Here is a 22,186-nt window from a genome sequence, read left to right as displayed (position 1 = left end):
CCTGCGCCACCTCACCTTACACACCCAGCGTACAGCAGGTCCCTGCGCCACCTCACCTTACACAACCAGCGTACAGCAGGTCACTGCGCCACCTCACCTTCCACATCCAGCGTACAACAGGTCCCTGCGTCACCTCACCTTACACACCCAGCGTACAGCAGGTCCCTGCATCACCTCACCTTACACACCCAGCGTACACAGCAGGTCATTGCGCCACCTCACCTTACACAACCAGCGTACAGCAGATCCCTGCGCCACCTCACCTTACACACCCAGTGAAGAGCAGGTCACTGCGCCACCTCACCTTACACACCCAGCGTACAGCAGGTCCCTGCGCCACCTCACCTTACACACCTAGCGTACAGTAGGTCCCTGCGCCACCTCACCTTACACACCCAGCGTACAGCAGGTCCCTGCGCCACCTCACCTTACACACCCAGCGTACAGCAGGTCCCTGCACCACCTCACCTTACACACCCAGCGTACAGCAGGTCCCTGCGCCACCTCACCTTACACAACCAGCGCACAGCAGGTCCCTGCGCCACCTCACCTTACACACCCAGCGTACAGCAGGTCCCTGCGTCACCTCACCTTACACAACCAGCGTACAGCAGATCCCTGCGTCACCTCACCTAACACACCCAGCGTACAGCAGGTCCCTGCGTCACCTCACCTTACACACCCAGCGTACAGCAGATCCCTGCGTCACCTCACCTTACACACCCAGCGTACAGCAGGTCCCTGCGTCACCTCACCTTACACAACCAGCGTACAGCAGATCCCTGCGTCACCTCACCTTACACACCCAGCGTACAGCAGGTCCCTGCGTCACCTCACCTTACACACCCAGCGTACAGCAGATCCCTGCGTCACCTCACCTTACACACCCAGCGTACAGCAGATCCCTGCGTCACCTCACCTTACACACCCAGCGTACAGCAGGTCCCTGCGCCACCTCACCTTACAGCAGGTCCCTGCGCCACCTCACCTTACACAACCAGCGTACAGCAGGTCACTGCGCCACCTCACCTTCCACAACCAGCGTACAGCAGGTCCCTGCGTCACCTCACCTTACACACCCAGCGTACAGCAGGTCCCTGCATCACCTCACCTTACACACCCAGCGTACACAGCAGGTCATTGCGCCACCTCACCTTACACAACCAGCGTACAGCAGATCCCTGCGCCACCTCACCTTACACACCCAGTGAAGAGCAGGTCACTGCGCCACCTCACCTTACACACCCAGCGTACAGCAGGTCCCTGCGCCACCTCACCTTCCACAACCAGCGTACAGCAGGTCACTGCGCCACCTCACCTTACACACCCAGCGTACAGCAGGTCCCTGCATCACCTCACCTTATACACCCAGCGTACAGCAGGTCCCTGCGTCACCTCACCTTACACACCCAGCGTACAGCAGGTCATTGCGCCACCTCACCTTACACACCCAGCGTACAGCAGGTCCATGCATCACCTCACCTTACACACCCAGCGTACAGCAGGTCCCTGCATCACCTCACCTTACACACCCAGCGTACAGCAGGTCCCTGCGCCACCTCACCTTACACAACCAGTGAAGAGCAGGTCACTGCGCCACCTCACCTTACACAACCAGCGTACAGCAGGTCACTGCGCCACCTCACCTTCCACAACCAGCGTACAGCAGGTCACTGCGCCACCTCACCTTACACACCCAGCGTACAGCAGGTCCCTGCGCCACCTCACCTTACACAACCAGTGAAGAGCAGGTCACTGCGCCACCTCACCTTACACAACCAGCGTACAGCAGGTCACTGCGCCACCTCACCTTCCACAACCAGCGTACAGCAGGTCACTGCGCCACCTCACCTTACACACCCAGCGTACAGCAGGTCCCTGCATCACCTCACCTTACACACCCAGCGTACAGCAGGTCCCTGCATCACCTCACCTTACACACCCAGCGTACAGCAGGTCCCTGCGCCACCTCACCTTACACACCCAGCGTACAGCAGGTCCCTGCATCACCTCACCTTACACACCCAGCGTACAGCAGGTCCCTGCGCCACCTCACCTTACACACTCAGCGTACAGCAGATCACAGCACTGTCCCATCCTTACTCAGCGTACAGCACCCCCCAAGAGTACAGCAGATCACAGCAAAATAATCACACAGCATTACCCCTCACCTTGCTCCCCAAGTGCACATAGACCAACTTTATGCCGCTGTACAGGAATATGCTCTGCGTGATTCCTCCATAGAACGGGGTAGCGATCAGAATGGCATCTGTAATGCAAAAAGTAGCAGCAGGTGGAAGAAATGTAAAACAGCCAGTACACATAACTAGCAAGACCAATTATAATACAGACGACGCTATCATGTCATACAGAGTTCAGAATAGAACCCATGAGATTGGTACATTGCTGGTGTCACCTTTTGGTCAGCTCTGTGCTGATCCTCCCACATAATCAACTACAAACAAATATAAAACCATTATATAATTGTGAAGGCAGTGAGAAATGACATGGTGTAGCCAAGAGGTCATCAAGGAATGGGTAGTCTTGAATGGTCTATGGTATGCCATGTCAGGTCAGCTGCAGGACCCAGTGAAATCAGCTGTCATCACTGCTGCCATCTAAGGTCAGCTGCAGGACCCATTGGGATCAGCTGTCATTGATGCGGTCAACTCAGGTCAGCTGCAGGACCCAGTGGAATCAGCTGTCAGTGAGATTGGCTATCATTGCTGTTGCCTTCTTAGGTCAACTGCTGGACCCAGTGGGATCAGCTGTTATCTCATGTCAGCTGCAGGATCCAGTGGGATCAGCAATAATTGATGCAGCCATCTCAGGTCAGCTGCAGTATCCAGTGAGATCAGCTGTCATTACTGCTGCCATCTCAGGTCAGCTGCAGTATCCAGTGAGATCAGCTGTCATTACTGCTGCCATCTCAGGTCAGCTGCAGGACCCAGTGAGATCAGCTGTCATTACTGCTTCCATCTCAGGTCAGCTGCAGGACCCAGTGAAATCCGCTGTCATCACTGCTGCCATCTCAGATCAGCTGCAGGACCCACTGAGATCAGCAATCATTGATGCGGTCACCTCAGGTCAGCTGCAGGATCCAGTGAAATCAGCTGTCAGTGAGATTGGCTATCATTGCTGTTGCCATCTTAGGTCAACTGCTGGACCCAGTGGGATCAGCTGTTATCTCATGTCAGCTGCAGGATCCAGTGGGATCAGCAATAATTGATGCTGCCATCTCAGGTCAGCTGCAGGATCCAGTGAGATCAGCTGTCATTACTGCTGCCATCTCAGGTCAGCTGCACGATCCAGTGAGATCAGCTGTCATTACTGCTTCCATCTCAGGTCAGCTGCAGGAACCAGTGAGATCAGCTGTCATTACTGCTGCAACCTTAGGTCAACTGATGGACCCAGTGGGATCAGCTGTCATCTCAGGTCAGCTGCAGGACCCAGTGGGATCAGCTGTCACTGATGCTGTCACATCAGATTCAGCTGCAGGACCCAGTGGGATCAGCTGTCACTGATGCTGTCACATCAGGTCAGCTGCAGGACCCAGTGGGATCAGCTGTCACTGATGCTGTCACATCAGGTCAGCTGCAGGACCCAGTGAAATCAGCTGTCATCACTGCTGTCATCTCAGGTCAGCTGCAGGACCCAGTGGGATCAGCAATCATTGATGCGGTCACCTCAGGTCAGCTGCAGGATCCAGTGAAATCAGCTATCAGTAAGATTGGCTATCATTGCTGTTGCCATCTTAGGTCAACTGCTGGACCCAGTGGGATCAACTGTTATCTCATGTCAGCTGCAGGACCCAGTGGGATCAGCAATCATTGATGCAGCCATCTCAGGTCAGCTGCAGGATCCAGTGAGATCAGCTGTCATTACTGCTGCCATCTCAGGTCAGCTGCAGGATCCAGTGAGATCAGCTGTCATTACTGCTGCCATCTCAGGTCAGCTGCAGGATCCAGCGAGATCAGCTGTCATTACTGCTGCCATCTCAGGTCAGCTGCAGGACCCAGTGAGATCAGCTGTCATTACTGCTGCCATCTCAGGTCAGCTGCAGGACCCAGTGAGATCAGCTGTCATTACTGCTGCCATCTCAGGTCAGCTGCAGGACCCAGTGAGATCAGCTGTCATTACTGCTGCCATCTCAGGTCAGCTGCAGGACCCAGTGAGATCAGCTGTCAGTGAGATTGGCTATCATTGCTGTTGCCATCTTAGGTCAACTGCTGGACCCAGTGGGATCAACTGTTATCTCATGTCAGCTGCAGGACCCAGTGGGATCAGCAATCATTGATGCAGCCATCTCAGGTCAGCTGCAGGATCCAGTGAGATCAGCTGTCATTACTGCTCCCATCTCAGGTCAGCTGCAGGATCCAGTGAGATCAGCTGTCATTACTGCTGCCATCTCAGGTCAGCTGCAGGACCCAGTGAGATCAGCTGTCATTACTGCTGCCATCTCAGGTCAGCTGCAGGACCCAGTGAGATCAGCTGTCATTACTGCTGCCATCTCAGGTCAGCTGCAGGACCCAGTGAGATCAGCTGTCATTACTGCTGCCATCTCAGGTCAGCTGCAGGACCCAGTGAGATCAACGCTTATTGCTGCTATCCCTGTTCCGCCTGGTGATTTCTGCGCCCCTTAGGTGACAGCAGCATCCACCGACCGTGGGGAACAAGAACCCTGTCTCTCAGCAGCGAGCATGATAATGAATATAAACGCAGGGCGCTCTGCTGCTCTGAGCGGATAATAACCACAAGAGTTCTCGTGCAGCACAAGAGCGACAAGAGTTCTCTAGAACCAGAACAGGATGGAGGTTTGGGTAACATCCAAGGTGAAGAACAGCTAGACTTCTTTATTGAATAGATCATCATGTGTCTCCATCTCTCCTAATTCTAACTACACCACTGGCAGCTGCACAGAATCGCCAGTTACCAATGGAGGCTGCATTTATTCCGCGACCTAATGTGTAACCTTCAGACCTCTGTAGTGTAGGACCATCCTTCCCTTCTGCTTCACATCTTTGTATGTATGTGTCATGATCCCTCAATGTACAGTGCCGAGTAACATGGCAGCGCTTTATACAAATAATAATAAAGGGTAATGATAATAACATGTACATGGTAACATATGTGTAAAAAACAAAACAAAAATGCTTTCAATGAGAAGCTACGGCGCAAGGAACAGTCTTACCTCCGGGATCACACAGGACCGCAGCCAAACACGAGAACAGGGAACCGCAGCCATTTAATATAACCACCTGGTAGAAAAAAACAAAACACACACAATCAGCTGTTACATTGTAGCAGCGCGAAAAGTGGGACATTATACATGTAAAACATAGACAGACATGGGGGTACCTCTGTGAAAAGAGGGGAGCGGCCCAGCAATGGGATAGTACATTATATGAAAACCCTGGTATAAAGGTAGGGTGGATGAATCCTGCTTTATTATTATTAAATAAGAAGCCAAATGTAAAACATTTCGAACAATTCCCTGTAACACACAGTGGGGCAGATGTATTAAGCCTGGAGAAGTGATAAAGCAGTGATAAATGCAAGGTGATAATGCACCAGCTAATCAGCTACAATATGTAAATTGACAGTTACCTATTTGTGGAAATTGCAGGGACAATACACTGAGACACCTGAAGAGATGTCCCTGATAAGGGGTGGTATTCAGTATAGCGGCTGTTGGGATCCCGGCAGCCGGCATACAGACACCTATTTTGCCTCTTGGGGGTCCACAACCCCCCTGGAGGGAGAATAAATAGCGCGTAGCGCACCACCGTGCCCGCAAGGGGCTCATTTGCGCTCGCCCCGCTGTCAGGAACCCGGCTGCCGGCAAACCATACTACACCCCTGATAAGCTACCAAATATACAAGTACTACTTACATTTTCTGGTTGTAACGGGGCTGGTGCCTTACAGTAATAAGTCAAGAAACGGGCGACTTCTTCTCTTAAACTGAAATAAAAAGAGTGTAAGATTTACTCAATCACTGCGGGTTTGGTCACAAAGTACAAAGCAACGTGCGTTACATAAGTATTTACTAAATGCAAAGAATGGAAAACTGTAGTGGGAGAGGGACATAACCCCACTGTGTAAGCTAATGTGACTTTCAGCGTGGATCCCGCTGGAGACTAACTGGGAGGAGATGCTGAACCATGCAGACATCCAACAAGGAACCTAAGTGCTGGAGCTCGTGAAAGGTGGAACCAGGGTACAGACTCAGTGTATATGGGGTGGGGGCACAAGGATGGCACCAACATTTCTTGGTTGATGTGGAGCCTCTGAAATGCATTTGGTTTTAAGTGTGTATGAAGGACAACTCTAAAGGTGCTTACACACTTGCCGAGAAAATGAGCGACGCCGCTCATTTTCACCATTCCTAAGTGACGTTGCTCATTTTCTCGGCAAATGTGTATGCCGCCGACTAACGATGCTCAGCCCCGCGGGTCGTTAACGACCCTCGCTGTCGGCCGTGCAGGCAGCTCAATCTGGACTGTCGCCCAAGAGCTGCCTGCATGGCCGCCGAGCCCGGGAGTGGAAAACACTAGGCGCCATCGCTCATAGAGCACGTCCCTTAGTGTGTACCCACCTTAAGTACGCTGGAAGATAGCATCGAGCTGGGATAGGCTAGAAGGCATCTAGAAACACAATACAGAACCTTGATAATGAGGTGAAAACCTAGGAGTAACTGGGGCATAACGAGGCCACACTTGGTCTTCCCCTTCCACACTCTATGGCAGATGCAGGAAGGGGAAGGCATCAAGAATTGTCTAAAACTAACTTTGAAGAACCATGGCTTCAAGAGCCACCCAGCTGCAGACAGCTACAGCCGGAGGATCCAAATGGGGCTACTTGCTTAACGCGTCTCGTTGTAGAAAGTGCCCTCAAGAATTTGATCCTTCACCCTCTGGATACACTTTGGACCGCTAACTTCACATCAGGACCAGCACTTTTGAACTGTTACAGCTCACTTCACCTTTGCCGTCCTCAAGACGTACATTTGGAGAACTTTTTCAAGCTGGTAAATTTAGAGTATACAACACAGCTGGGTAATATTTCTGGGACTTTCAAAAACACAAATTATCTTGTGGACTGACAGATTCTGACTATATAGGTCCAAACCCCATGAGGGGTCCCATTTGTATTTGGCATCAGGGGTTGGGATCCTACAAGATACATGCCCACTGCTTGGGGGAGGTAATGGGGAGTGGTGGCAAAAACACAGGAGTGTTGTGACCTTTTGGGGGGGGAGGGTTGTTTGAGGCTGCGACTGCAATCCCGTACTCAACTGCAATGACTCTGGCATCTTTCTTCCTCCTGCGCAACCAAAGGGATTACCAAACCTTGGATAATATCTGCGAGGGATGCTGCATCTTTGTACGCAGCCGCTGGAATTTCCAATGTGGCTGATGGGCGTTTGAATACAAATCCAGGTCGCAGCGATATTTCCATATTTTCGCACAGCTGCTGCGTACAAATTCGCAGCTGCGAAAGCATTTGCATAAATCTATGAATCAAGCCCAGCAAGTCAAAAAAGCTGCCAATCGCTCTCTACAACCTGCTGCAGAGGCGTGAAAGAGTAGGTGGATTTATTTAGCCAAACACTTGTTACTTAGGGGGGGGAATTCATTTGCTGGTAGAGGAAGCGAGTCTCACCCTTTGCCGGCCGATCTGAAAAGTGCTCGCTACCCTGTGTTGTAACAAAAACTTTTGAGCGAGATTCAGCTGGGTTACGGTGGCAGGTGTAGTGGAATCAGCCAGCAAATCCGTTCGGCATCAAAATGAATTCCCCCCCTAATGTATATTTTGCAGCAAAGTAAAACACAGTCTTTTCTACAGAGTAATACCAATTAGCGGCCTTACTTGCTGTTTAATAGGTCAACAACTAATCAATGAAGAAGCGGTGCAATACTCACAAGCTGTGCCCTTTCCAGTCTGGGTACTGAAGCAGCGGCGGCTCAATTACATTCATGTCACTCTGCGTTAGCTGCAGAAATGGAAATGGAAGAGGTGACATTATTACAAGACTGTTCCATACTTAACTTTATAGAAAAGTTGTTTCGACAGCAAAGTTTTTATTATTTTTTTATTTCAAAATGTTACTGGTGAATTTATATAAACTTCTGCCCAGGTGACGGGGTATTGGGGATGAGTGCAGAAAGTTCCTAAAATATTCTGTCTTCCTTCTTAAACTTTTTTGTTAGTCGCAGTAACTACTTTCAAAGTATTATTTTTCTAGTACAGTTAAAATTGGGATTTTTGTTTACTTACCGTAAAATCTCTTTCTCTGAGTCCATCTGGGGGACGCTGCGCCGTTACTTGTGGGTTAGAGGTGTGTGGTAGTGGAGTTTGGCACAGAACTATCAAAAGCTGACTCCTCCCCCCTCTAACCCCTCCCATCTCCTTCCTGCTCAGCCCTGTTCAGTTAACATTTAGCCAAGCCAAAGGAGATAGACCAGAATAAAAAATTAACCAATTAAACCAGACAAACTATGGGAGGGATCGCAGCGTCCCCCAGATGGACTCAGAGAAAGAGATTTTACGGTAAGTAAACAAAAATCCCAATTTCTCTGTCCTCCATCTGGGGGACGCTGCGCCGTTACTTGTGGGACTTCCCAAAGCAAGCTAATGAGAGGAGGGAGACGTTGACGGCATAGCCGTCTGTAAAATACGACGCCCAACAGAGGCAGTCTCCAAACCAACCGTATGAAACCGGTAAAACTTTGTGAACGTATGGACTGACGACCAGGTCGCCGCCCTGCATAGTTGCTCAACAGATGCACCACCGCGAACAGCCCAAGACGCTCCAACTGCTCTAGTCGAATGAGCCCTAATTGAGTCAGGAACCGAAACGTTTGAGGACACGTAAGCCTGCCTGATGGCCGAAGTTACCCAACGGGCCACAGTGTTCTTAGAGGCAGGCCAACCTCGTTTGGGAGCATCAACCAATACCAACAAGGAATCCGTACGACGGAAAGACTCCGTGCGAGACAAATAAATACGTAAGGCCCGAACAACATCCAAGAGAGCCAAATGGGAATCTTCCCCCTGAGAAGATGACGGATTAAAAGCTGGAAGAACGATGTCCTGATTTAAATGGAATGCTGAAACAACCTTTGGAAGAAATGAAGGCTTCGTCCGCAGAACCACCCGATTGTCATGAAACACTAACAAGGGCGGCCTGCAGGAAAGAGCCGCCAACTCAGACACTCGTCTAGCTGAGGCAATAGCCAAAAGAAAAACAACTTTTTGTGTTAGATAACGTAGTTCCACAGATTCTAGAGGTTCAAATGGAGAATTTTGAAGGGCTTTAAGTACCAAGTTTAAATCCCAGGGAGGAATCGGAGGAACAAAAGGTGGTTGAATTCGAAGTACACCCTGTAGGAATGTTTGAACCTCTGGGATGATTGCTAACTTCTTTTGAAAAAGAACAGACAAGGCCGAAACCTGACCCTTCAGGGAAGAAAGTTTTAAACCCTTGTCAAGACCCTCCTGGAGAAAGGAGAGCAGGCGAGGAAGTCTAAACAAATGCGGAGTCAAGTTCCTTTTCTCGCACCAAGCAATGTAAATACGCCATACTCTATGGTAAATGCCAGAAGTCACCGGTTTTCTAGCCCGAATCATTGTCTGAACAACCGCACGAGAAAGACCCTTTGCCTTCAAAATGTTGGATTCAAGAACCAAGCCGTCAAAGCCAGCCGATTTAAATCTGGGTGGCGACAAGGTCCTTGAAGAAGAAGATCTGGTCGCAGAGGGAGGCGAAAGGGATCTCCGACGACCATGCTGTTTAGAAGAGTGTACCACTGTCGGCGCGGCCAATCCGGAGCCACCAGAATTACTGCAAGGCCTTCTCGCCGAATGCGTTGGAGTAGACGTGGAAGCAAGGGAATTGGCGGGAACACGTAAGCCAGCTGAAATTGCCACGGAGCTGTTAGTGCATCGATCAGAAATGCTTGAGGATCCTGAGTTCTTGATCCGTAAAGAGGAAGTTTTTTGTTGAGGCGTGACGCCATCAGGTCTATGTCTGGCATTCCCCAGCGATCCACTAGAGAAAGAAATACTTCCTGGTGAAGTTCCCATTCTCCCGGATGAATCGTGTGACGACTCAAAAAATCTGCCTCCCAGTTTTCGACTCCCGGAATGTGAATTGCTGAAATCACGGGAATCCAACGTTCCGCCCACGTGAGAATCTGAGCAACCTCTCTCATTGCGGACCAGCTGCGAGTTCCTCCCTGTTTGTTGATGTAAGCCACTGCCGTGGCATTGTCGGATTGCACCCGAACTGGATGGCCTTGCACCATGGTCTGAATCCGAATGAGAGCATATCGGATCGCTCTCAATTCCAGAATGTTGATCTGTAGTTTTGACTCTTGAGTGCTCCAGCGCCCCTGTAAATGATGAGTCTGGAACACTGCTCCCCAACCGCTGAGGCTTGCGTCCGTGGTTACCATCATCCAAGACCAGACCGTGAACGGCGCACCCTTCCTCAGATTGTGACTGTGAAGCCACCAGTAGAGCGACTGACGAGTCCTTATCGACAAGCGTATCAACTGCAGTTCGAGACGTGAATCCGTCCGAGTCCAACAGTGGAGAATCTGAGCTTGAAGAGGTCGGGCATGAAATCTGGCGTATGGAACTGCCTCGAATGAGGACACCATCTTGCCCAGTACCTGCATGCATCTGAGGACTGACACTGCCGGCAACTTTAACAGGGTTCTGATTCTGGCTTGTAAGTCCTGAATCTTGTCTGTAGGCAGAAACACCCTCTGGCTGTTGGTGTCGAATAGAAGACCCAGAAAAACCATTTTCTGCGACGGGAGTAAAGACGACTTTGGAAAATTGATTATCCACCCGAACGACTGTAGAGTCTCTGTCGTTAGACGTAGGTTCTGAGTGAGAATCTCCGGTGACGGTGCCTTGATCAACAGGTCGTCCAAGTATGGGGTGATGTTGACCCCTTTGCAACGGAGAACTGCGACGACATGACCCAGGACCTTCGTAAAAACCCGGGGAGCCGTAGAGAGACCAAAGGGAAGGGCCCGAAACTGAAAATGCCACGGCCCTACTACAAATCTCAGAAGGGATTGATGTCCTATCCAAATTGGAACATGTAGGTATGCGTCCTTTATGTCTATTGAAGCCAAATATTCCCCTGGCTCCATGGCTGCGATAATGGAGCGAATGGATTCCATCCTGAATTTTTGGGATGAGAGGTACGGATTGAGAGCTTTTAGATTTAGAATGGGTCGAAACGAACCGTCCTGCTTGTCCACGAGAAAAAGACCCGAGTAAAAACCCCGACCTCTCTGAGGAGCTGGGACCGGAAGGATTACTCCATTTTGTAATAATGTTGCTGTTGCCTGAAGGAGAGCTTGACGTCTGGAGGGGTCGTCTGGGAGAGGTGTGACAAATAGTCGGGTTGGGACTGTCTCTTCGAAATCCAACATATATCCTCTGGAAATGACCCCCATTACCCACCGATCTGGTTTCGATAGGAGCCACACTTCCCTGAAGTGAAGTAAACGAGCCCCAACCTGTATTGATCCCTCCAGAGGGCCCGAAGCGTCATGCCTCAGGCTTGTCGGCAGGCTTACTGGCCGGTCTGCGAGTAGCCTGAGCTCCTCTACCTCTGAATGATCCCCTCCGTGGAAATCTGGAGAAGGGCCGAAAGGACTGGAAGTTACCTCTGCCCTGCGTACGAAAGGACCGAAATCTTGTAGGTTTTGGTTTGTTAGGAGCAGACGGAAGGAAAGGGCTCTTTTCTCCCGTAGTATCTGAAATGATCTTCTTTAACTCGGATCCAAAGAGAAACTCGCCTTCAAAAGGAACTGCCGTCAAGGTCTGCTTTGAGTCCGAATCAGCATTCCAAACCCTAAGCCAAAGAGATCGTCTTGCGGATACTGTTAAGGCAGAAACACGGGACTGTAGCGCCACCGAATCCAATAAGGCCTCACCCACGTAAGTAAGGGCCTCAGAAATCTGTTCTGCTAATTGAATGGCCTCCGACGGATCGTCTGACTGCATCCCAGATACAACCTGTGCAAGCCACTCATCTACGGCTTTAAGCACCCAGGCACTCGCCAGAACTGGACGAAGAGAGACACCTGATAAGGAAAACATAGATTTTAGTAATGCTTCTATCTTCCTATCGGTAGAGTCTTTTAAAGTCACAGACTGTACTGACGGAATAACCGTAGCTTTTGCTAAATGCGAAATAGGAGCGTCTACCTTTGGGGCAGTCTCCCAAAATTTTGTATCCTCCTCTGTAAAAGGATATAGAAATTTTAACTTTTTAGGAGCCTGGAAACGGGAATCCGGTTTTAGCCAGGGTTCTTTTAAAATATCCGCAAAGTGCGAGTAAGAAGGGAAGGCAGTAACCTGTCTCTTCTGTCGTTTGAAGAAAGGGGAAGAAGTCTCGGCTACTGCCTCATCCTGAATATTAAGGGTCTGACGAATGGCTTCGATTAGTAGCCTAACACCTGAACTAGTAGATAATTCCTCATCTTCCCAAGCCGAATTTTCGTCCCATTCAGGATCTACCTCCCCTTCTTCCAATGGAGATGTCAGAGTATCCAACTCCTCTCCCGGAAACGTAATAGCGGGCAACGGCTGCGTTCGCTTAGAAGCCGCCGAACTACTAGCAGAATTTACAAATTTATTTACAGACTGAGTCAAATCAGTGAGACACTTTCCCATATTCTGGGCCCACAGCGGTTCCACCTGAGTCTGGGCCAAAGCTGCTTCCGACCTTGACTGACGCAAATCTGAAATTGCATCCACCATAGCCTTGACCCAAGGGGGCATTGACTGATCTGTGGATCTGGCCTGCTGATCTGCCGCTGGTGCCCCAGAGCATGATGTACAGAGGGTCCCTGCGTCAGCACTCCCCTTAGCCAGCTTTGTGCCACATTGTGAACATGAGAAATAAACCACTGAGGTTGTTTTTCCCTTTGCAGGTTTCTCTGGCTTACTGGTCATTTTGTACTCTGATGTACTATGTCTTGTCCCCCAAGTGTGATCCCCCGCCTCTTATACTTGCGGTTTTTGTGTAAGTGTGATCCCCCTCCTTAGCACAGCGTCCCCCCGTCTGCAGGCAGAGAAGATGGCGCCGTGAAGCCGTGAACAGCAGCGCGCGCGCGGGCAGAGCTGGGCGGGAAGACGGCTCTGCCTCTGCCCGCCTGACGTAACTTCTCTCTCACTCCGGCAAAACCGGAAGTTCGGCTCCCGTGCGCCGCTACACAGAGCGGTTGTCATGGCAGCACAGCAACGGTCCCAGGGAGTGAATAACACCCTCCCGGACCTAAACACAGTCCGCCCCCACCAAATTACATCCCAGTTCAGTCATCCGGCTGTCTGTGGATGTCGCGCGCTCCGGGGGGGCGCGGAGGAGAGGGGAGAGAAGCGACGGCTTGTATATATATCCCCAGTCAGGCAGTAGGAAATAGGGACAGCCCAATACTGTCAGTGACAGATTGTGGCTGTCCAGTTACCTGATTCTGCTTTCTTCTCTGAAGGCCCCAGTGACCAAGGTATAGTGGCCTCCATGCAGCAGTCTGGAATGGGATACTAACCCTCTTCCACTGTTATACCTGTCACCTGTAAACAGGGACTAGGTACTTGTCAAAAGAAATAAAAATAAACAGAAAATCTAAAGAGAAATAAAAACTGTGTCTGTACTCCACAGGCACAAAACTAAAACTGGACAGGGCTGAGCAGGAAGGAGATGGGAGGGGTTAGAGGGGGGAGGAGTCAGCTTTTGATAGTTCTGTGCCAAACTCCACTACCACACACCTCTAACCCACAAGTAACGGCGCAGCGTCCCCCAGATGGAGGACAGAGAAAAATGGAAAGTACAGATCTTATCCGCCGCCAAGGTGTTCTGCAGCGTCTTGTGCGGTCACAAGTGTGTAACCTGTATCAATTTATTAGACGTAGCCCCAAAACTTTTTGGGAACAATTCAGCAATGGCATTTAAACTGGGTGAGAGACTATTTGCGTCAACTTTCTAAGAACTATTTGAGTTTTCCGTCGGTCAGAGGGCTGGGTATGAAATGCCGGCGGCCAGGAGACCGACAGAGGTCGGTAAGTAGAGTAACCCTCCCCTCAGCCAACCCTATATTTATCTTCAGCCCAATGACTGACAAACCCGCTTACTCCCAGAGGGAACTGCTACACCAGAACTCACCCGCTTGGACATCAGGTCAAAGCAAAGTTTATTTTCACTGGTGCCGAAGTTGATGATGCCCTGAAGATTAAAGCATACGGTATAATGAGTAGACAATTAGGTAAAGAATAATAAAAAACAGCTGCAAAGTGTGATAGAGACAAACACTGGCACTACGGTGTCTCTGTGAAAAAAAGGACTTACAAGTACAGCTCTACCCACAATAATATACCTCCAGGATCAGCGTTCTCCACGATTGAGATGTTTGTTCTCCAAACTCTTACCCAGGATTCATAAACATTATACCGACTAGTGTTATAGTGTTCACTCTAGAAATAATAATAGGCAGGGCGCCGGACTGCGGGGGCATATGTGTGCGTGCGCGGCCGAAAAGGGGGCGTGGCCATACAACGTCATTTAAGTGGGCGGTGTGGCCCACAAACGTTACTACAGGGGGCGTGGGCGGACGGTGGCGTCACTGTTGGGGACGTGCCCAGCACCTATGGAGGTGCTGGGCTTCCTCCAAGCTCTCTCCCCTAGCGTGAATGGATGCCGTGCGCATGCGCACGGCATCTTTACACGCTGAGAGGGCAGGAAGCTGACGGCTGTTTTAGCAGGGTGCCGCGGAAAGAGCAGGGCGGATTTTGCCCCTAAAAAGTCGAGCAGGGTGCGGCGCCCTGCTAAAACAGCCTAGCGTGAACACTAGTGTTACAGCCACAAACATTATATGTAAACGTCAGTCGTTGCCTAGCACTGGTGGCAGCTGATTGGACAGCTGCCGGAGAGGGGATCCTGGGAGTAAGTAATTGAGGATAGAGGTCTATAAACTTAGATAACCTAAACTGTGTAAAATTACTTTGCGAAGTTTTTATTAGTAACAGATACAGAACCAGTTCTTACATAGATATTGTATAGTTAGCCTCTATTACAATGATTACATACTGATGATTGAGTAAAGCAGACACCAGGGGCCGGATGTAATGGCTTGCGAGACGGCCGGAGCTCCAAGACTCCAAACTTGTACATTTTGTTTAAAGCAGAAAACGTTTACAAGGAAAAAACAGGTTGGTTTTGCCTTGTAAATGTGTGCTGCTTTAAAAAAAATGTACTAGTTCGACCGGAGTCCCGGAGCTCCGGCCTTCTCGCAACCCATTACATCCGGCCCCAGATGTAACTCAGAGCTCGTTCACACCCATTTGCTGCTAACTTGAAAATCATATTAAAACTAGATTAGGATGAAGGGCGCTGGATAAGCTACACGAGGAAAGGGACTGGGAGATAAAACTCACGTTAGGGTTCTTGTCCTCATCGTACTTATCCTCATGATAAGCCCGATACCCCTCCTCAGAGGAGCCGCGGAACCCGCACAGTATATTACCACGGTTGGAGAGGTACGGACTGTTGTACTGGCTGCAATTATACATGTCTCCCATCTCCGGCTCCAGCACTTTGCCGGCTCGTCCTCTCGCCAGAACGTCCCCTTCTTGCGGAAAACTGCTGTCAGACGAGGGCACAGGCTCTCCTCCCCCTTGGCGTATCATGCCCAGCATCTGGGCAAAAACCGTAAACATGCGTAGCTCATGCTGGCGGTCAAGCTGCAGCCGCCGTTCCTCCAAGCGCAGCCTCCGGTCCTCTGCCTCTTGCTCCTGTTCCAACCTCCGCTCTTCCATCTGAAGGAATCGCTCCTCAGTGGAACGCTGAGCCATCAGTATCTGGGAGACTAGCTCGTCCAGTGGCTCACGCACTTTCCTCTTTCTCCAAAACCTCTGGCGCCCGCCCTGCCCAGAGGAACCGGCCATGTTGGATTCACTAAAGCCTGCGTTGGGGGGTAGACATGGAAACAGCGTCAGACCTCATGCATGATGAAAGTTAATAGGTGAAAAATGAAATTTGTAGAAATGAAACAATTTGTGCTGTGGAACTGCAAATACTAGCATGGTCACAATGGGCTTAACAAGTAACAAAAATCACAATGGACTGAACAAGTAACAGTGCCCCCTTTAGGCTGCATGACAGTACTACACTTCTCTATATTCCCCTATATGAAATATTAGTAAGATTGAGTTCCGAATTATGCATTATTACAATGGGCTGAACAAGTAACACAGTCACAGTGCCCCCTTAGGCTATATGGCAGTACTACACTCCCCTATATGAAATATTAGTAAGACTGTGCCCGAATTCCGATCGATGCATTCAAATATTACAAGATTGCAATGCGGTACCATACAAAGTTATATAGTAGTCATGTAGAAAAATATATCACATAAAACGGAAAAATATCTTTGATGAAAGTTATAACAATCTTCGTAAATTAATTTCACTGGTATAAGGTGCAGGGTGCTAGAATGAACACTATATAATAGATATAAATCACTACAAGGCTCGTATATATGTTAAAGTCACAGATTGAAACTCACTACTGTCACTTTGCATTTGTTACACATAAAAAGGTGAGTAGGCAATTATCTATTTTTTATTCTTTTGCACTTTGCAATTGGGAACAAATAGCAATAAAAAAAAAAGACTGTGCAATAACAGACATAGAGGGCCCTGCGTGCAATGTATAACAGACATAGAGGGCCCTGCCTGCAATGTATATTGTTCCTACCCTACTATAGATATAAGAAACTGACCCTGTTCTGTGCTTCAGCTCTTGTCCGGAATCACCATATACTTGTTACAGACCCGCGATGTGTGAGAGAACGCCTGATAACGCACCGCTGCGCTCTACATTCCCGGCTCAGTGACTGTATGACTTCTCTAACTAGTAACTGGAGGAGGTTATTCATTTACTGTGATACATTGCACCAGGAGGAGCCTGCTGCGGTCAGTCCCTACATGGCTGTCTGTATTATACCAAACTGAATATAAAATACTTCTTGCTGCACATAAGGTTATATAACTACACCAGCGTACTAATCGCTTATCTCTACATGTGTCCCTGATACAACCCAATGCTCTTTGTCCCTCATCCACACTCATTATCTGCTCTCATTCACGGTTACTCTGTGGAGTGCCCTCCCTTGCACAATAACTTCTAGTCCTCAAAGCTTCAAGCATTCACCTCTTTCCCACTTGCCTGGCGTGGAGACTTCAGATGTGACCATACTAGGCTGGGCTTTCCCTGACATGGTTGCATTTGTCAGAAACACCCACTGGGTGGCTGCTGGAAGATAATCTTCCAGCAGCCGCCTATAGCAGAAGAACCCCCCAGTCCCCCCACATCCACGGCTCCAACCCCAGTGTGTCCCGATCACTGCTGGCCACAGCGATCGGGAAGCCCGCTGCACCCTCCATATGGCAACTGATACTGAAACCATAAGCCGCAGCTTCTCTCCCGCTGTGGCCCGATTACTGTGGCCAGCACACTCATTGCAGCCGAGTCCGCTCTAGAAACAGTAGCCGTGGCTCTGCCCCCTTCTGGGCTGTGGCTGCGTTGAGTTGTGCGCACTGTGCATTTGGGCCGGGTCACTGTCTGTGGTGCTGGTGTGCTGACTGCTCAGTCTGATTCTGCCGCGGGCGGACTGACGGGACTCAGAGCAGGCTGGGTGGATCAGGAAAAGGCTTACCGGCTGCAGTGGGGGCATCCGGTGTCAGTGGACGAACTGAGGGCGCTGGGGATGCACTCTTACCTGGTGAGACACTGTAGCAGGCAGTGGTTCCATAATTATCCTCACAGTGTTCTAATTATTATTTTGTTACGTTCTGCATATTAGTATATTGGACCCATCACTCATCCCCGTCCCGCCCTCCACTCTGTCCATTCACCCTTCCCTGGGTCCCTTATTTACCCCATGCCCGGTGAATGGCTCTCCTCTTCTAGATCTGTCCCATGTCCCTCGCAATGGGAGCAGCAGGAGCGCATGCCAGGCTTCATCTGTGCCCACATTGAGGAGACGGGACAGACCTTAAAAAATTATATAGATATATAGTGAGTGTGTGAATGTGATTGTGCAAATACATTATACAGTGAAGTTTTTTTAACTATTTTTTTTTCCACAAATGTGCCCAAAATTGTTTTTTTTAAATTATCACATTATGTAAATAGCTATTTAAACTTGATTTTGCTTTTTTGTAAAAAAAAAAAAAAAAAAAAATGATACTGAATCAGGTTTAAATAGCTAGTATTTACATAATTTAGCTATAAAAAAATAAATAAAAATGACAATTTAAAAAAACAAATATTTGGCAGTTAAGTGGTTTATATTCCAAAACCACCCACATAACCTCCATAAGCGAGTGTAACCAATTAGCTCCCCTTTACACAGTTCACACAAAACTTACATGTGTTCTCTTTCTTCACTCACACATTCCACTGACCCCAATCCAACACTGCTGTGTGACTGGATCATACAACCACAAACAATCTCTGCAATCTGGCTGGACCCAATATACAATATGTAGTCCTAACCCTCATGAATCACATTCCTATTTCCCTATATAGAGTATTCCTATTTCCCTATACAACCACCAATAATCTCTGCAATCTGGCTGGACCCAGTATACAATATGTAGTCCTAACCCTCATGAATCACATTCCTATTTCCCTATATAGAGTAACCCTCTTACCCCTCTGTCTGTTATTACCCAGTCTCCTTTTATTACTGCGTTTGTTATCACTTGTAAAGTGCAGCAGAAATTACTATGTAAGTAAATATTAATACTATTAATAATATTAATCCTATTAAAGGCCAAGATAAAGATGGCTCCATCTGTAAGTCTTTTCCAAGGCGACCCTTACAAATGTTAATTAGTCTTACTTCCCAGAACAAGGCTTTGCATTTGAGTTGCTCTGCGGAATTAGGTGCCAGGCATACCCTCTCAGCCAGGGCAAACGTCTGACTTGAGAATTACCTTAATATCTAATCGTAATTCTCCCCTACATAAATAATTGGGGGCAGGTACAAACCAGAAATGTCCAGTTATTTACCCCCAGAAACCAGTCGGTAATTAGCTCTTATGAATTTAAGGCAACTTTAGCAATGGTTTAGATGCACCTTTATGGGGTAGAGAACTTGGTACATAACAATAATTCAGTTTTTGTTGTGGTTGGAGCAAACGTAACTTGGATACAGCATTTGTGAGATCCACCGTGGTCCCCAAAGGTGTAACAGGCGCACAGTCCGCTAGTCCCTAGTCACATGGCTCAAACTTTTTCAAATAGGTCAATGGGGTGTTGATGCATCTCCACTTTAAAACTGAAAATCTCATGAAGGGGGTGAGAGTGACACCCACTTGGCTTACTTGAATAATGCCAGCGAAATCGGAAGAAGTGGGACCTTTAGAACCAATGGGGAAGCTGGTGGCTGGTACTCTGTTCATTTTGGCACGCCCCCTATTTGGTTGGAGAACCCCGTGAGACGTCAAGTTCTCACAATAGCTTCCTACCTGAGGGAGATCCGCTGACATCACCGGTAACCTCCACCCTGGATATAGGCGAGTCTACAGCTCCTCTGTCCATCATGCTTTGCTCCTCCTCCTCTTCCTCTTGGTCAGCGCTGGAATCGTGTATGTACGTCATAGAGGGCGGCTCTGGGGTCAGACACTGCTCATCGGACTGCACCTCCTCACACTTGATCTCCATCAGCTCTGGGTGCTGAGCGTGACCGTACTGCGGGAAATGAGTATGGAACCCGTCAGATATCGCGTTCTGCAGCACGGGCTGCCCCAGCACCCCGCTCGGACCCATGGCTCCATAGGACAGGGTTGGCCGGTGGGTCAGCACCCTGTCCATCACTTCGTAAAACTTCCAGGCCCTGCCGCCGCGCAGCGTCTTGCTGTTGTCCTTCAGCCTCCGGTACTCCAGCTTCATTTTCTTGATCTTCTCCCGGCACTGGTCCCCCGTCCGGTGGATCCCCTTTTCCCGCAGCACGTCGGCGATCCGGTTGAAGACGTGCTGGTTCCGCAGGCAGCTCTCCAGCTCCATCTGCACGGACTCATTGCCCCACAGCTGGAGCAGCTCCACCACCTCCGGGTCCGACCAGTTGCTGCCGCGCTCGTACTTCTTCCCGCGGAAATCCATCCTCGGCACGCGGACCGGGAAACTAGACGAACCGAATAATGCGCCCAAGGGAGGGATTATGGCACAGAAGGGGTTATCCTAAACACCGTAACCCAGGGGGCGCTGCCACGCTATCGGAAAACATTACTTCCGCACCACCAGGGAGTTTGATCCTGACTTCTTGAAGACTCCTAGACCACAAGGCTAACACTCATTAACGGAAACATATATTATTATGTGGACAAATATTACGCAATGACTTTCTCGTACATCCGCTAACCGGCACGTGAGACGCAAGCGGTGGGCGCGGGCATGGGATTATATGGCGAACGGCTATAATATACAGACTTTCCACCCACGATATATAGCATTAGGGGTGCCAATGACTCAGGACAGCCCGGCTTTGGAGACAGCGGGCTGCAGACCCCCCGCCTCTATATAATGGCCCTGCCTGGTATAATATACAGGGTGCAGGCCCCGGGCATGTGTGAAACTTATTATTATCACTATTATTATTATTAATATTATCAGCACTCTAAATGGAATACATAGAGGGCTATTGGGGGGTGCCTTGGTCCGGGAGGTGGGATCCGGGCGTATTTCCCCGGGTGGCTGGCCCTGGCACGGGCGTGGCCCGCTTGGGGCGTCTCTCCCGCGTCTGCGACCCGATCTGGCCCGCTTGCGCCCGGCACGGTCTGGTCCCGCTTGGCTCGGCACAGCCCGGCACGGCTGCAGTACGAGGCGGCTCCTGGGCGAGCCTTTCACATCCGGGTCCGTGCACATGCGTGCTGTCCTTATTCCGGGATAACTTTGGTCCGTGTCAGTCATGGCTGAGCCTCCCTCACCCCCCTCCTCCTGCCTGCTGCCTGCCTGAGGGACGGGCGCCACCGTGCGGCCAACGCGGACACTGCGGCCGGGAGCCTGGGACTGCTGCTGCTGCTGCTGCTGCTGCTGCTGCTGCTGAGGCACTGCGCTCCCGCGCTTTCTGCAGCGTGAGGGGAGACATGGCAACCCAATGTGTTTTATATATATTATAGATAGACTGACAGGGAAAGAGCGTTATACTGGCTGCTGGTCCATCTGCCCCAGTGCTGTGTTGTCACCCAGGTCTGTCCTGCATATACGCCACTATTAATGGTGTAGAGAAGATCTAAGTATTTAGGTCGAAAGTCGATAGGTCGACGTGCGTTAGGGCGACAGGTACAAATGGATGACAGATATGAGGTCAATAGTTTCAAAACGGCATGACAATGGTCGACACAAGTTTTTTTTTCCGTTTTGTTTGGGTCAAGTCTTGTGTGTCGTGTGGTAATGTGACGACGACCATCAGTAAAAACGTAGACCCTCATGGGCTCGCTTCATTCGCCACACTTCGGTGCATGGTGGCTCGCTGCGCTATCTCCAGGTTACTATTCCTACGTGGACAGTAAATGAAGTAAATTTGGGGAAAACATGTATGAATGCCAAAAAAGACGCGTCAACCATTTGTGTGTCGACTGCTGTCATGTCAACCTGCTGAAACTGTCAACCTTTAAGGTGGGTACACACTGGCCAATATATCAGCCGTTCTCTTGAACGGCCGATATATCGCGGGTCCGTCGGCCAGTGTGTACGGGTGATACGTCTGAACACCGTCGTTCACAGACGTATCGCGTCGGCACTGCAGCACAGCCGACGGCCAATATATCTACACTGTCGAAGTAGAAAAATATTGCAATACACACATCACGTACAAACTACACACAGATGGCCTCCGTGCACGTACTTGTTCTGCCGTGTGTGCGCATATTCGCAATTTGCGAATGGTCGCTCCCGCGGTCCTGCGTATTAGCGCGTGGTATGAGTATTTACGGTAGAGTTTGTGTTCGCATGGGAAAGCATTAAAAACACATTACATATTTAATCCAAATAGTGCACAATGTACACATAGTCTCCCTGAATCACACCAGCAAGCTACAATAGTTTAAATGGTATCAGAACAAAGGGATTCACCTTTACAGGACAGGAGGG

The 22,186-nt window shown here is 49.6% G+C and overlaps 1 protein-coding gene across 2 annotated transcripts in view; it reads right to left on the bottom strand.

Moving 5' to 3' along the window:
- The window catches only part of ACCS (1-aminocyclopropane-1-carboxylate synthase homolog (inactive)), a 38,251-nt gene extending 17,184 nt beyond the window's left edge, over positions 1 to 21,067 (bottom strand). The window contains exons 1-7 of one of the 2 annotated variants that reach the window (XM_063946315.1): positions 19,564 to 21,067; positions 15,462 to 15,988; positions 14,194 to 14,253; positions 7,925 to 7,995; positions 5,894 to 5,963; positions 5,192 to 5,258; positions 2,172 to 2,269 (exon numbers count right to left, since the gene is read on the bottom strand). In XM_063946315.1, coding sequence (XP_063802385.1) covers positions 2,172 to 2,269; positions 5,192 to 5,258; positions 5,894 to 5,963; positions 7,925 to 7,995; positions 14,194 to 14,253; positions 15,462 to 15,988; positions 19,564 to 20,197 — 1,527 coding nt within the window. In that variant the 5' untranslated portion in view covers positions 20,198 to 21,067. The remainder of the gene's footprint in view (positions 1 to 2,171; positions 2,270 to 5,191; positions 5,259 to 5,893; positions 5,964 to 7,924; positions 7,996 to 14,193; positions 14,254 to 15,461; positions 15,989 to 19,563) is intronic. The other variant, XM_063946316.1, reaches the window with a different exon arrangement.
- Between the last annotated feature and the right edge of the window lie 1,119 nt (positions 21,068 to 22,186).

Source organism: Pseudophryne corroboree, chromosome 11 (assembly GCF_028390025.1).
Source record: "Pseudophryne corroboree isolate aPseCor3 chromosome 11, aPseCor3.hap2, whole genome shotgun sequence".
Lineage (NCBI taxonomy): Eukaryota > Metazoa > Chordata > Amphibia > Anura > Myobatrachidae > Pseudophryne > Pseudophryne corroboree.
This window is presented reverse-complemented; position numbering and strand designations above follow the sequence as displayed.